The 15,739-nt window shown below is 38.1% G+C and overlaps 2 protein-coding genes across 2 annotated transcripts; both read right to left on the bottom strand.

Moving 5' to 3' along the window:
• Positions 1 to 1,490: 1,490 nt before the first annotated feature.
• LOC104593297 (disease resistance protein RGA2-like) lies at positions 1,491 to 5,993 on the bottom strand. The gene has a single exon (XM_010253053.2). It carries the CDS (start codon positions 5,853 to 5,855, stop codon positions 2,259 to 2,261), a length of 3,597 nt encoding a protein of 1,198 aa, XP_010251355.1. The 5' UTR covers positions 5,856 to 5,993; the 3' UTR covers positions 1,491 to 2,258.
• A 2,787-nt stretch (positions 5,994 to 8,780) lies between these two features.
• LOC104593084 (C2 calcium/lipid-binding and GRAM domain containing protein) lies at positions 8,781 to 15,350 on the bottom strand. Its single transcript, XM_010252760.3, has 9 exons — positions 14,841 to 15,350; positions 12,915 to 14,123; positions 12,507 to 12,689; positions 12,132 to 12,415; positions 11,199 to 11,315; positions 10,056 to 10,318; positions 9,774 to 9,948; positions 9,226 to 9,498; positions 8,781 to 9,125 (listed from the first exon to the last, which is right to left on the bottom strand). The coding sequence occupies exons 1-9, from the start codon at positions 15,199 to 15,201 to the stop codon at positions 8,937 to 8,939; spliced, it is 3,054 nt and encodes a 1,017-aa protein (XP_010251062.1). The 5' UTR covers positions 15,202 to 15,350; the 3' UTR covers positions 8,781 to 8,936.
• Between the last annotated feature and the right edge of the window lie 389 nt (positions 15,351 to 15,739).

Here is a 15,739-nt window from a genome sequence, read left to right on the forward strand (position 1 = left end):
TAGATTCTAATCATGTTTACAAAGACAGAAATGCCCTTACTTAAGTGTGGGGCAGAGTAACTCTAATAACACAGCCACATAAGCAAGTTACTTAATAAACAGAAGAAGACTAAACTACCCCTATTCGGCACATCTTAACACACCCTATTATTTTCTAAAGGCTTCCACTCCAGTAAAACTTTGTCTTGAGTTCTATAGGAATTTGCCACTTCTTCCCACGCCTTCAGTATATCATCCAGAGTATATTCCTTAAAGGCCTCCATAGTTTTTATCCAGTGGGATACTTTTATTTTGATGCTGTCTACAATATCCTCCATAAATATTCCTTTTTCCTCAAGTATTCTCTCATAATTCTGCTGCCCTTGTTGCTCTCCACATAATTCTGCCCTTGCCAGAGTTGTTAGCTTTGATTCCTCCTGCTAACTTAGTATCAAAGCTTCTAATAGGTGAACTGCTTGTTGACCAGGAGTCTTATCTTCTCAATCTTCTTAGAAACATGTATTAAAATAATAAAAATTTGCAATAGCAAAATTTCATTAATTTCTCCTCCCAAATACACAGTAATAAAGAGACAAGCAAGATGATCAGAAAATTAAAACCCTAGAAGCAAAGTGCGATAGAACAAGAAAAAAAAATAAAAATAAAAATAATCAAGAACACCAAATTCAGTGAGATCTAAGTCACCATTAAATCAGCAATAGATCACAAAAAATGAAAAAAAAAACAAAAACTATGAAGGAATAGAATTATTCCAACTGCATTGATTCCAGAATCTAGGGTACTCAAAGAGAAAGAAATGCAAACATGCTCTTGGCCCTTTATTTGCTGCTAGATATTAACATCCCTAAAATGGTAGAAATTATCTACAAAATCAACAGTTTTCCAGGTTTCATGTAGCACCCTTTCCTAATGGAACTACAAATCCTGAACCTGCAGAGTTAGGGGCAAAATCCATCCCAAAATTCTGTTTTTTCTTCCTGTAACCCGAACCTCATATACATTGGCCATATCAATCTTGTTATGGTGAAGAAAGGCTCATTAAAAAAAAGTAAAAAAGAAGAGATGGATAAAAACTCACATCACATCAGAAACAAAAGTTAAATGGCTTATGTGCCCACAAAGATGTCTATATGAAAGTCAAAACCTTTTAATTATCATAAAAGAAGGAAAATCCATCCTGAGAAGAAAACAATGAAAACCCATCCCAAAATTTCGTTGTCGGTTGCAAATAGTTGCTAAAAGACAATTAAGGTAATTATTTTTAGCTAGACATAATGTCCATAGTTATAAACTGTCTTTTAGCCATGGATTTCTTTTTGCACAGCTAGCTTACAGTAGCTAAAAGTTATTTTTTTAGTGGCTTAAGAGGCATGCAGACTCAGGTGAAACACAAAGGGCTCTGTTTGTTCACAGTACAATTTTATATGCATTAGTACAAATTCAAAGGAGTGCAAATGAGAATAATACTCGAACTGTTTTTAAAGATGATATTTCTGATTGTACCTTTTTGAGGATGACCTTTTTTTGAGGTCCTACTTGATAGCTTTTTGTACAGCTTCTAATTGTACAAAGGACCTTTTGCTTTAATACAATTATACTTTACTTTTTCTAAAAAATAATGCTCATTCAGGTTTACTTTTGCTTCAGGTTTATATAGCATTGCAAACAAACAAAACAAAGTAAAACCTGAAACAAAAGTAGACCAGAATTTGCACCAACTTATTTGCACATCCATATTTTTTCACAGCAAACAAACAAAACCTAAGTGATTATCAGTTGCCACTTCTTTCTGATGGCAACCAGCTAACCTCCTCTAACCATGTAACAGAAATTGCATATTAGCTGTCTTAACGAGTACATTATGTACAACTTCTAAATAGTCATGCTGATATGTGATGGGAAGTTGAAAACAGTCTTCATACTTCAGACTACTCTACTGTTTAGAGTTTGACACTCAGATGTCGTGCCAGTTTCACCTCTTCTCTTAAATTACCCTTCCAGTAGAGGATACCCCTGATGATCCAGAAATTAAATTATATAGATGCCATGTTTGGGAAAATCCAGCTTGACAGGTTTACTCAAATCTGGAGGTCACTCTGGTAATGAATCAATTCCAGGAAGACTACCAATTTCTGTTATCAGAAGTTTGGTGAGATTGGACGCCAGCTACTGTGTGCCACTCTTCACTGCATCTCCCACATCACTTTTCCACAAGTGGACACCCTATGATCAAAATGACCTTAAGGTTCTTTAGTTGCTCAATTCTTGTTGGTAGGGAACTCAGTGAGACAATTTTTTATTTTCAGATCCACAAGTTTACTCATATCTGCCAGCCACTCTGGCAGTGTATCAAGTTCAGGAAGACCATCAATTTCCAAAACCTGAAGTGCAGTGAGCTTCTGCATCCCACTTGGTAAGCTGCTAATGTTTGGACAGTCCTTGATGACTAGGGATTTTAGCCCCCTCAAGTTTTGCAACCATTCTGGTAAAGAACAAATATCATGAAGGTTTCCAATGCTAAGAGATTGAAATTCAGTGAGATATTGAAGCTGTTCGGGTAGAGATGTTAATTTAGAACAGTTCTTGATGCTCACACGTTTAAGTTTTGTTCCCAGTTGCTGCCTTGTCATAAGTGAACTGAATTTTGAAAATCCATCTATCTCTAAGGAAGTCAAATTCAACAATGTTTCTGGTAGTGAACACAACTCTGGCAGATTCTCAATTTTCAAATGAGTGAGATGAGCAAGTTCATCTGAAAGAGAATTCCCTGCAATAGATTTAACAATCTGTGGGTGTTCTGGTGGCCCCCTTAGCAGTAGGTTCATTGAAGGAAAAGATGGGCATCTGAAAGTTTGAATTATAGGACAGTCCACAATTTCTAGAGACTCAAGTCTCGTTGGATGCCTGCCAGATTGCCATAAACCATGCAAGCCTTCACATTGTTTTATGTATAAAACAGTCAAGCTAGGCAAATAAGGCAGTTCGGTCAACTTTGGGCAATTCCTTAGATAAAAGCTCTGTAGACGTGGCATGATTCCTTCAGCGGTCTCCAAGCATCCTTCCCAATTGGATAAGTTATCCATATATAGGGACACAAGTGATGGCAGGCATGGCAGTGCCTGCAGCCTTTGGCACCCTCTGATTTCTAGTTTCATAAGCACAGGCATGTTTGATAGAGCATATAGATCAAAACATCTATAGATTGTTAATGTCTCTAATGATTGGAAAAATTCAGGTAAAGCCTTCAGTTTTGGGCAATCAGTGAGATACAGGTTCTTGAGACAAGGCATTATGATGTCCTCCTTAGATGACCAGTCTTCCCACTCACTCATTTGGAGCAAGCTCAACTCCTCCAACTTTTCAAACCCAACCCTTCTGTCAATATCATCTCCAGCATGGAAATCACTATTAAGTTTCCTGACTTTGTAGACTTGGAATATATAGAGACGTTTTAAAAAGGGTAACTTCCCTAGTGGGGGTAAATGCTCCACAAGTTTGCAATTGTATAGAAGAACCTCTCTTAGACACTTCAATATCGTTGATGTCTGGATCCATGTAGGAAACCTCTTTCCCAAGAAATCACATATGTTTATCCTTACAAGATTCATTGGAGGTTGTAGTGCTTCCAATACCTCCTCCATTCTTTCCAACTCTTCAGTTGTCACCTTATTTTCATCTTTCTCTTCCCACCACAGCTCCAAGGATTGAAGATTTTCCTTATTACTCAATTCAGCTTGTCTGGCTTCTTCTTGGCCCTTAACCCTTTCTAAATGTTCTATAACAAGACATCCTTTTAGCTTGTTCAAGTTCTTAAGTTCCAGTATGCCACATTCTCTTTCACCCCTACCCACCACAAATTTTGTCAGGGTTCTCAAGCAGGTTAATTTCATTGTTCCTCGAGGCATGCTCAATGAAGAGTCAAATTCTAAATTCCTCAAACTACATAGTGCTGAAATGCCTTTGGGCAGTTCCCTAATGTATCGTCCAAGTTGCAATGTTTGCAGATTGCAAAGCTGGCTGACTGACTGAGGCAAATACTCTAATTTTGTGTTTGAAAGATTGAGGTACCTCAAAAGTATCAGATCTCCTATCGAGTCTGGCAATTTGGAGAGTTTATCATTGTCACTCAAATCTAAAACCCTAAGCAGCTTAAAGTTGATTAAGAATTTGGAATGCATATATGCTATTTTATATGTATCAGGTAACAATAGTGTTCGAAGGTGAAGATATTTCTGCTTCCCAAGGCTTTCATCAAAGGACTGATCCTTACCAATTAATGATAAATGACGGGCATGAGAATTTGTCTCCACATACTCTTTACCAGACAAGTAAAGTGCAAGATCATGGATAACAGCATGCATTTTGAATTTAATTATGTTCCCATTCTCATCTCTCTTCTCATCTTGAAACAGACAGCAGCCAATAAGATCTTCAATGTAATCTTCTGCTCTGACTTCCATTTCTCTACCTTCATCGTCTAGAACGAAACCCTCTGCCATCCACAACCTGATCAAATATATCTTATGTATCCAGAAATTTTTAGGGAATACTGAGCAAAATACAAAGCACCTTTTAAGATACATGGGAAGATTATTATAACTCAAAAGCAGAGCAGGAAGAAGGATGCTTTGGTTAACTGAGCTTTGGCAATCCCAAATCCTGCTATTCAGAACAGCTTGCCAATCTATCCATGTTCTCCTTTTAGAGCGCATAACACTGCCAATTGTCTTCACTGCAAGAGGCAAACCATCGAGTTTCTTCACTATTTCTTTGCCTGTTTCCTTAAGCATTAATGCTTCAAGGTCTTGTTCTGTCTCCTCCTCCTTCAGAGCCTTCCTGAGGAACAAGGACCAACTCTGGTCATCTGGCAAACCCCTCAGCTCATGAATGTATACTGCACCCATCTCGACTGAAGGATGTTTCGTACGACTTGTGACTAATATTTTGCTTCCTGGTGCACCACTTTGGAGAGGAGACTTCAGTTCCTGCCACCAATACACATTCCAGACATCATCCAGCACAAGCAAGAATCTCTTATTTCTGAGGCTATCAATTATCTTAGTATAAAGGGTATTCAATTCTGTGATGTTGCTCCAACCAATACTAAACCCACTTCTATTAACTTCATCCAGTATCTTTTTTGCCAGTTCTGTCGGTCTTGGCTTCTCTGAAACATAAACCCACATGGACTTCTCAAAATGTTCTCCAATACGCATGCTGTTGTAGACCTTCTTTGCAAGCGTTGTCTTTCCAAGCCCTCCGATTCCCACTATTGAGATGATAGAAACATTTTCCTCTCTGGCATCCAGCTCATCCAATAACCAATTCGTCACAATGTCTGCATCCTCATCTCTCCCAATTATCTCAGATTCCACAAGGACCGAACTAGTCTGACGGTTTGTGTTTAACTCAGCTACGTAAGAGTTGCTCCCTAGAACAATTCTGTCAAGACCATACTTGTCCTTATTGGAGGATATTTCATTTAACCTTGAACTTACCTCCCTGATCCTACAACCAATCCTTCTCAAAACCCCAATTTTTTTGCAGGAAGAAAATGGGGAGCAAGGGGTATTGCATACCTGGTGTTCAGAATTTGTTATCTGCAAAATCCTGGCTCCGTATTCATCAAGTATGTCTTCAGCATCGTAAGCTGCATCTTTGAGCTGCCCCAACCAGGTCCTGACCTGTTCTGACGAGAAGTGCATTAGATCAGCATCCTGCAATCCATCTCCAATTATGTTCAATTCATCTTCAAGTTTCATGAGCTCCTTCTTCACTGATAAGGCAAATCCCACCTCTTGTTCGATGAGAGATCTCAACTTACCCAGTAAGAGAGAAAGAAAAGGTTCAATCATTTTTCTCCGCAGTGGTAATAATAGCAAACAAGTAACCCTGTCCAAAAAGAACAGCTACTATGTAACATAAAGGAGGTTGGTTGACTTGATTCTAAAAGTCAACGTCAACCTGTAAACCCTTTGGTTTTTTCAAAGAAACTAATTGGCCATTGCAGTGAAAATTTGGGACCCTTTCCCTTTGACCAGTTCTGCGAGATGGACCATCCTCCTGCATCTTCCGGCCATTCATTTGAAAAAGAAGCAAAAAGGAAACGCAATCCGAAAGTCTTCAAGTAATGGTTTAGCACTCCCTTTACCTTTTTGCATTTTTTCAAAACCGGAACAGACCGGACGGTCGGACCAGAAAAAATCTGGAACGGTCACTTGACCGATTCTGTTTTATCCCAAAATTGCTTTTTGGCAAAAAACTGTTGATTTGGTCAATGAATTGTTGACCTGGGTGGTCGAACCAATGGCTCAGATAATGTTTTTTGGCCGTTTGTTTTTTTTTTTTTTTTAATTTTCTATTTTTATGTTAGAATGGATCGTTCATTCGAACCGGACAGTTGGATCGTTCAACCTGGGAACTGGTCCAATAACGGTTCCCTATCCGATCCGGTATGTCATCACTCTCCATAATCAGTGAAATCTGATCAAAGGCGGCGGTTTTTGATAAATCACCTTTTTATGTCATTTCCTAGCTATTCACTGAAAACTACTTGAATGGTTGGACCAGATCTCTAAGACGACAATCTTTGTCTTCTAGCCAGCACTCACGACCTAGGTCCTGTTTGTTTTGTCACGGGCTATTAGCTGTTTAGAAGCCTGACAGTCCATGTTTTGGTCTTTTCCCATTTGATTGGAAAAAGATCTAACCGCCAAAATATGCTACCTGAAAAAGACGCACGAAGTTTTGTTTTGGACATTTTTTTAGAAGCTCTAAATGGAGCTTTTCGACTTTTTTCATCGTGTCTTTGCGTAGGAAGATGCACATTAACCAAGCAGTCTTCAAGCCACTAAGATCTTAATGCAAAATCTCATATTGTCTTTTCGCTATCAGGTCTATTGAAAGATATTTTAAAAAAGATTTGCCAAACAACACCCAACTTTGCCGTGTTCTTTTTGCACCAAGTACCAAGACCCATAGTAAAATTAACTTCATTTACCAAGTAAAACTAAACCATTTGCCAAGTGGATAAGTAATTTTTCCACTTAAAAGGAAGGTTTATAAAATATAATAGGATAAGTTTGCCCATTTTAATTTTTGTTTTTTATGGGTAAAAGAGTCATTCTATTACTTATCTAAGAATTATCTAAGAATAAAAAGAACATGGTAAGTGAATTTACATAGGTAAATGTTACCAAGTTACAAACTTGTAAATAAACAAGGCCCTAAGGCAATATAAACATCGAAAAAATACAGACAAACTTAATGCAGATTTTTGAATCCCACTTAGGATCTATAAACATTCAAAATATCAAATACCCACACTCTATGCACCAATGAATGTGTTTTGCTCATGTCTATGTTAGTGGTTTTGTCTATATCAGTGGTATGAATCCGGGTGACGCTTATAACAAAGAGAAATTTGTTTTCCTCCTCTGGCAAATTTGGAAAAATCACAATGAATGTGTTTTCAATAATAGGAGTTTGCCCCCCTATATCACCATTGAAAGAGCTTATAATATGTTTTTGGAGATAAGGGGTGAAGGAAGGAGATGATAGGTGTTTGGGAAGGAAATATGTTATCCTTGTTAGATGGAAGAGCCCTGATTTTGAGGTTATTAAAATTAATTTTGATACATCATGTATTAATGGGAATTGCTCAGTTGCTTGTTTTGCTAGGGACCACTTGGGTCATATTTTGGATCTCAAAGCCTACAAACTAGGTAAAACTACAGTTAATGTTGCTGAAGCGTGAGCGGCGTGGGAAACCCACAATCTTGGTCTCAACTTTTCAACCAGGTACATCATCATCGAAAGAGATTCAAAGCTTATTATCAAATGTCTGAAGAAAAGCTACAGTCCCCCATAGAGAGTACGCCCAATTATTGAAGATTACTATGCTTTAAGAGAGATTAAAAGGAACGATTGAATATCATCACATCTACAGAAACATGGCTGCAGACTGGCTAGCTACTATGCACACTCAAACGATGTTTCTCCAGCTCCATCCCTATTCCTCTAAATGTATTTGCTACCCCCCGTTCTGGCTTTATCAAAAAAAAAAAAAAAGAGGAAGTGTGGCAGAAAATTGTGGGGAAGCTGTTTACTTAGTAAGTTCTTTTTACCGTTCTCTCTGACTTTGTACCTCAATTGTACAGCCTCTGGTTGTTATTTTCCTTTTAACGAATCGACACTTCTAAAAAAATGTCTATGCCGATGGTTTAAAGGGCTAAATATTATGGGTAAAGTAAAAAAACCTCCCTGAGGTTTCTGACAATCATAAAACATTCCCTATGGTTTTATTTTTACAAAAACCTCCCTTATAATATTGAAAAAAAAACTGCAATTACTTCTTTTTTTGTCATGGACATTCAAAAATATCCATTTTACCCTTATATCTATCAATTTATATAAAAATTTACTAAAATACCAACAAAAAAATTTTTCACTTTTAATTAAAAAAGATCTCATTGAAAAGAATAAAGTAATTTTGTGCTATAAAAATGTTAGGTCTAGTGAAGTTTAGAAGGGCAAATCTGCATTGAAAGATTCTCTAATAAGTTAGATAATTTCGATAACTTTGAAGTCTTCATTAATAGAACAAAAATGGGAGGGAGATAACTGCAGGTTTTTGATTAACTGCAGGGGAGGTTTGTATGAAAGTGAAACCTCAACATCAAGAAAGGTTTTATGATTGTCAGAAACTTAAGGAGAGGTTTTTATATTTACCCTAATATTAACTTTGCCAATGAAACCTGAGCCCCGGAGTACATGGCATATGTTGATTCCACCACATCGGTGAACTTGTATTCTCTATATATGCTCTCAATAATCAAATGGAACCGACACAGTTTTCTCTCCCCTGTTCAGTTTTAGATATTCAACCACCAAAGAACTACAAGTTGTTCAGTGGTGCATCGTTTGCCAGGTTTAACTTAACCATGAATTTCTTCCTCCACTAGTTCAAAGATATCCTTGGATCGATGAGTGAACTTCTCGGTTATGTTTCGAGTGATCCTCTTCTGCAACTTGGTGGTTTTGAGCCATTCTATCCCAATGTAAACATCACACTGACATGCACCGGAAGCAACAATGGTGGTCTTGATCTGATACTTCAAATGGACCTGCACGTAAAGAGTGATAAGAAAGAAACTAAATGCAATCACAACACTTCGTCTTCTTTTTAACCTTTTTAAGTAAAAGGAAATAGGTAAGAGTTTTTACACGGAAGTAGTCACCAAATGGGACTTCATGGAGAGTCATAACCTCCACCACTGTCCACCCATTACCATCTTCAGTTGGAGATTTTTGCTGTATGCTGATAACTTCCGCTCCATAAATTGAAACATGGTGGTTGAACTTGTAACAAATATGTCGCTCATACACGTTAGGTTTTGTGGCTTCCCATGGCGTTGTTGCATAGTTAAGACACCCAGATTTCTCCATCACTCTATGCTCCAAATCTCCTCCACCAAACACTTCCATCAGTAATTCTATCTGCAATCACACCATACAGCATAAATTCAGAACAAATGCAACATCATGGTGGAAATTGAACTGAGGCAACAGGATTGACTGATGAAGTCCCTCATGTAGTTCAATCAGACATTACAATAACTTATACTTTAGGCTAACATTGTTGGTACGAAAATGGCTTGGCAATACCTTCGAGCATTAACTAAGTGGGGTGCACAAGAGTAATGAAGAGTTGACTGTCCATTCTTTTGCTCTTGATGAAAGAAAAGTATATTAAGTTATAATTGAGCACGTACATGTACAAGAAGCTCTGCAAAGTAAATCTTGGACATGTTCATATCTTCTAGACCCCAAAAGGAACCAGTATCTCCAATCAGAAAAGGTTTTCCATCATGGTCCTTATGGGTTTCTTCTATTTGATCTTTTTGCTCAGGAATTGAAGTTCTTGTTCTCCACAAGGCCATGATTGTCCTGCCAAATACTATATGGTTAACATATCACAGAATGGTATTACATGAAGTTCAAATATTCATTTTCCTAGGGTATGCTGAGATCTAGGTCAATCCATGGCGTGGTACCTGCTGGCCACATTGAATGAGACAAATGATTGAAAGTGGAATCTGAGCCTGCCTTCTTCATCTTGAGATTTTGCACCATGTTTTGCATCAAGACCTTGACCCTTATGCAGAATTATAATGAGTGATGGGCTACCAACCGATGACAGAGAAGGGGGGATCAGTTGAATGTCTTCAATGTCCTCCCACAGAAAAAAGAATTTGGTCTTATGTCCAAACAGGTTTGCATAAAACCCAATTATTCTTGCAGACAGGAAAAGACGGCCCTGTGCAATAACACATCTCAATGAAAGATGGCCTTTAATAAATCAACAAATGTAAAGAATAAAAGGCAGTTGATGTACAACCACCACCACTGCCTCCATCATCATCGTCATCAGAACATTGTCCACATAGTAGATACAAATTAATCTAAATAAATACATAAAATTAATTAATACACTCAATGTATTCACTTCCATTGAATACATGGTAACGGCCAAATTGGATAAGTTACTGAAACATCAAGTTTATCTGAAAAAGGGAGACAGTGCAGTTTTAGTCTTAGGCACACCATTGATCTTTTGGAGTCATAAAGTTGAGAAACACTAGGTGAAGCACTAAAACAAATTACGAACTCCTAGTGTTCTAACCTATTATTCTAGAAAAACCATTTCTTTTGGAGGTATGCTGATTGACAGAAATGGGACCTATTCCTAGTGTTCTAACCTATTAATGTATGGAACTTATTCCTTCTGGCTATCTAAAGGGATTAAGCAGAAGGGGGAAGATAGTATGGAACCTATTCTCCATAGCTATCTGATGGGGCATTTGTGCTGAGAGAAATGATAGTTTTTTTTTTTTTTTTTTTTGTACAGCAGTGCATCCATGGAAGATATGAAGATATGCTGATCAAAAAGGATTTTGGTAGGATGTTTTCATGGCTATCCGTTCACATGAGGTTCAGGGGAATACCATACAACAACTTTTTCATTTTGAAATTCTTTGTAAGCAGATGAGCATGGATTAAGTTTTTCTTTTGTACAGTAACTAATTTTACAGAGGTACTGTCATATGTGGATATAAAATACACAGCCAATACAAGACTTTACCCTTTTCAAAAACAAGACTTATTAAGTATATACACAGGGTCAGAATAACTGGAACCTGCAAGGGCATCTTTCTCTTCAGTGAGCATGAGAAATCATCAATCAGGAATTCTTCTGGTGGCAGCCCAAAGATCTTCTGGAAAGTTGAATTCCTGTAAGGTGTCTGGAGATCTAACTGCCAAGTTTGCATTGTAGAGATAAAGTAAAAGGTTAGGATAAGAACAAAAACACGAACCTTATCATCTGAATATAAATTTTCAAAGAAATATGTAATTTCAGGATTGATTCCTGTTTTAAGGGTAACTAGAATGGCAGATAAAAAATACAATTACATTAAATTAGGTCCAAAGTAGAGAAAAAAATAAGTTGATCACAAAAAAAAAAAAAAACAAAATAAGAGAGAGAACAAAAAAAAAAAAAGAATACATATCAAAGAGAAAAGAGAAAATAGGAAATGGAAACAAAATTAATTTTTATATTTGGAATTTGAGCAAAAAAATTGAGTGTTTCACTGAAATTCAAGTAAAAAAAATTTGGTTTCAAGCCTGGTAAAAACCTAGACCAAACTGGAAAATGAGACTTTGTTCAGGTGAAAAAGAAAAGGAAAAAATTAGATTTGTTTATATAAATATCAAGAAAAAATAGCTTCATTTATAATCACTCTCTTCACACCATGAACAGCAATGGCCACTTACTGATCCAGATCATATGGTCATGGCTTATCATAAGATGTTGGAACAATTTCCTTGTTAACCATATTTTATTTTTTCATCTGCTGAGGTTCCAATCACATATCAAAGTTTTTCTCAGTCCAATTTTTTACTGTGCACAATCCAGTAGCATACCATCAATTGAATGCACTATAAGAGTAAGTTGGCAGACCACACGCGCAGTAAGGAATATATGGTCTATAAGGAAGATGTAGCATAAGACCATCATGGACTTTTCCTAAATTACAGTATGAAAAAATTGTAAGACAGAGTCTGCTTACCTTCTTCCCGACTTCCTTCTCCATCTTTGTCAAGTACTCTTTAACGGTTTCAACTCCTTTGCTATTCTCCAAGAAAATTCTTACGTGAAGCTTGGATTGAGATATCTGTGCAAGTTTTCCCTCAAGGGTGACCCACATGTCAGCCAGTTCTGTGGACGTGTGCTTTAGAAAGTTGATCTCAACATGCCCAAGTGAGGCATCCAGGTCAAATGGACCATCAAAATCAAAAACTTCCACATCCAGCACTGATGGTGGCTCCTCCATTGCATCAAACTCCAGTACTTCTGAAAAATATCTCCAGAAACATGGGAAAACTTGTTCAACAATCACAATATATATATTTAACTTATCATATTAATAAATTCAAGACCTTACCATTCCACTGAGGATCAGAAGTTTGAAGTTTAATGGAACTTGTTCTACTTTTACCATTGCAGGTAAAAACTACATAGGGATCTGATAATCCGGTTGAATCCAGTGATGCTAAGTTGTTCCCTTCGACTAAAGCTACCGTAAGCACCCATCCATCACCTCGGGATTTGACTCCACGGTCACTTCCTATTGAAAGGGATAAAAAGTTAAGCAATCTTGGTACACCATTACAAGGAAAAAACAAGTCTGTCTAGTTGTGTATAATTTTTGAAAGGACTTTTCTAAATCTGCATGATTATCTCTTTTCAATCTAGCCTGAACAAAATGTGAGATCATAATAAAAATATGCTCTACAAGTCTGTATGGTTGTATACGAGTTTTGAAAGGAATTTTCTAGATCTGCATAATTACCTCTTTTTAATCTAGCCTGAACAAAATGTGAGATCATATTAAAAACATGCTCTACTTGAAGGGCCAAGATTCCACAGGTGATTAACTCTCCAAAAGTGTCGGGCAAATCCAGCCCATTAAACTCCAAACCTTGTATTCCGTGTCCAGAGAGGAAAATATGCAACAGAACATACAAAACCATGAAAATAGTGGAAACCACATTGAAATTCCAAAAGTATTCAATTGCCAACTCCCAATTTGACTGGTGCTCTTGCTGCAATTTTGCCAACATCTGTTCCTTGTCCAACAGGGCTGTGGAACCAATTGGCCTAATTTTCTGAGACAACAAGCGTGCAAACTGTTCATTGCTTTCCTTCATTCCCTGCTGGACTCGTCCTTCAATCATTCTTCGCATTACTGTTCTTTGTAAGAAGTTAATATTCCATGATACTACTAGGCGTGAGAATTCTTCCCCCACTGATGACTCTGGTCCAGGCATTATCCTGTACAGGAACTCCATTTTGAAATAATGTCCATATGGAGCATCTGGTGTGCTCACATCCGTCAAGACAACAAATTCCCGTCCATCTGCATAGAGATAAGTTTGGTCTTCTGTGGCTTTGATGGCCTTAACTAGTTTCGTTGCAGGCTTTGTGTAGGTGATAACTCTGGTTAATATCTTCCCCAATTTCCAGGTCCAAGGTCCCTCTTGTAAATCCGTAATACCCTGAAGTTCAGCAAGATCTTTCTTAAACTGTGAATTGGGTTCAAACAGGATGGAATTCAGGTGTCTTGATGAAACCATATACGTTTGGTCAAGAAGAATGCCTCCTGGCAAATCCTCTGGTAATTCTTGTTTTTCATCTCTTGATTTTATCAAATCAATAGCTTCCTCAAAACTACAACCTGGGGTAGGTTCATCCATGGAGTCCTGATAATCAGAAGTTGTGCTATATAATTCTGAAGAATAATCAGTTGTTGATTTGCATGTCACAGTTTCCTCATTCTTATTGAGAAGCCTTTCTAACCAGCTAGCAATAACCTTGACCAGTTGCTTCCATTCTGGGATTTTCCTGAAAGAAGCTACCGAGCTAAGCATGCCCTGAGATTGTTCAGCTGGATCTACCTGTTCTTTTAGGTCTTTGGTGTTGGATCCTGAACGCAAGAAAGTGTGAATGTTGGATGTGTCATTGATTCTTCCACACAAACACAAAGTTAGGAGAATTTTACCTGCAACAGAGAAGAATATCAAAGTTGTGTCTGGTAACAGTATTCAGAAGCAATAGGTAAGGCCTACCACCCACGCCCCAAGGCTAGGGCCACATTCACGCAGAGGTCCAAAAATATTAATCAGGCGAGATGGGCAACATAGGGAGAGAAACAATGAAGATATGAACAAGGATGTAATTTGTGGAGGAATGGCATACAACAAATAAACTTCCATTGGGAGTAAATGAGAATGAGAAGTAACAAAACTTAAAGCGCTATTACTTTATTCCATAGAAACGTGTATATTTTATCACAGGGTGATCAAACTGCAAAAATGGAGGATTCCAGCGTTAGCCAAGGAGGACAATGCGATAGACTAATTCAAAAAGCCGTTTTCCTCTGAAGAGAGGATAACTATAACATGAAAACAGGAAGCTATGCTCATTCACATCATTTTTAATTTGACGAGGTAACGTCTTCCCACTCTAATACTAGAAAACCTCTTATACATGTGCATCTGTGCATGAACTTCCATGCATTAAATGGACCAAGAAATCCGTTGAGACTTGAGCTAAAGACCGCAACAGAGATTCAATGGAACGGTTTAATCATTTTAGATGGAAAACTGCCCATTCAAGAAAAAATATTATTTGTAATGCTTGTATACAGGATGGGTTGCAGGGAGCATCATAACATGTAAATTCCATCAGTTGTAACGAGAATACTAACAAAACTTACCACAGTCCTTCTCCACGGCTTTAGCGGACTTCGATTTTTCGAGAGAAAACCAAGTTGGAGGCAGGGCGTTCTTCTCCTCGGCGAGGACGGACCAAAGCGGAACCCGAACACGACCGATTAAATTGCTGGAGACATTGAAGAAGCCGTGGTAATCGTTAGGGTGGAAGAGGGAGACGATAATCTCTTCATCCAGGTCATGGATGCTGAATACGAACTCCTCGTACCAGACAGGGTTCAGGGCTTTATTCACGACTCTGGTCCGGGACTTATACTTGCCAACCCGAAGCTTGACATAGAAGCCCTCCACGGAATCCTTCACAGACAAATCCTTACCTTCTAATACGTACACGTAAAGCCTCATCTCGGTAACTTCTGCTTTTACTTCTTCTGCCGCTGTAAGTGACCGAAAGCAGAAGAGTGTTCTGAAGAACGTTTGGGTCCGAGAGAGGAGCAGGGAGGGAGGTGCTCTGTAACTATGAAGTGTCTGTTTCTCGCAGGACTGAAAAGGAAAAGTGTAATGTTACTGTTACCGAGCAACATAGCAACAACGTGGCCATGAAAGAAAGTAACACGATCACGAAAGACTCCACCGCTCCAGAGAGAGAGAGAGGAAAACGATTATCCAGACTCTTAAAGTCGGTTCGCTTGCGGTTGCAGAGACACGAATACGATCAATACTATTCGACTTCGACCTCGCCGAGTCCTACACAATCCATGTCAGCATTTTTTCGTTCAAATAAAAAACAAGAATTTACATAGCTGAATATTACTAAACAGAAAAAACCGCAAATAAGAGTTCCGACTTCCGACTTTCTAGAATTGGACGCTTGAAGCAGAGACGACTTCTTGGGCTAAACAGCGACTCCCTTCCCCGTTGTGTGCCTGTCTCCAATGGGTCC

Source organism: Nelumbo nucifera, chromosome 3 (assembly GCF_055504915.1).
Source record: "Nelumbo nucifera cultivar China Antique chromosome 3, China Antique-T2T, whole genome shotgun sequence".
NCBI classification, from domain to species: domain Eukaryota; kingdom Viridiplantae; phylum Streptophyta; class Magnoliopsida; order Proteales; family Nelumbonaceae; genus Nelumbo; species Nelumbo nucifera.

Bases quoted from the DNA above. Each gene is read 5' to 3' on its own strand.
- LOC104593297 (XM_010253053.2), bottom strand. From the start codon at position 5,855: ATGATTGAACCTTTTCTTTCTCTCTTACTGGGTAAGTTGAGATCTCTC.
- LOC104593084 (XM_010252760.3), bottom strand. From the start codon at position 15,201: ATGAGGCTTTACGTGTACGTATTAGAAGGTAAGGATTTGTCTGTGAAG. The intron at 14,124-14,840 runs GTAAGTTTTGTT...TCTCTGTTGCAG, and splicing joins AGCCGTGGAGAAGGACTGTG to GTAAAATTCTCCTAACTTTG. The intron at 9,499-9,773 runs GTACGTGCTCAA...GTGTGATTGCAG, and splicing joins TTGCAGAGCTTCTTGTACAT to ATAGAATTACTGATGGAAGT.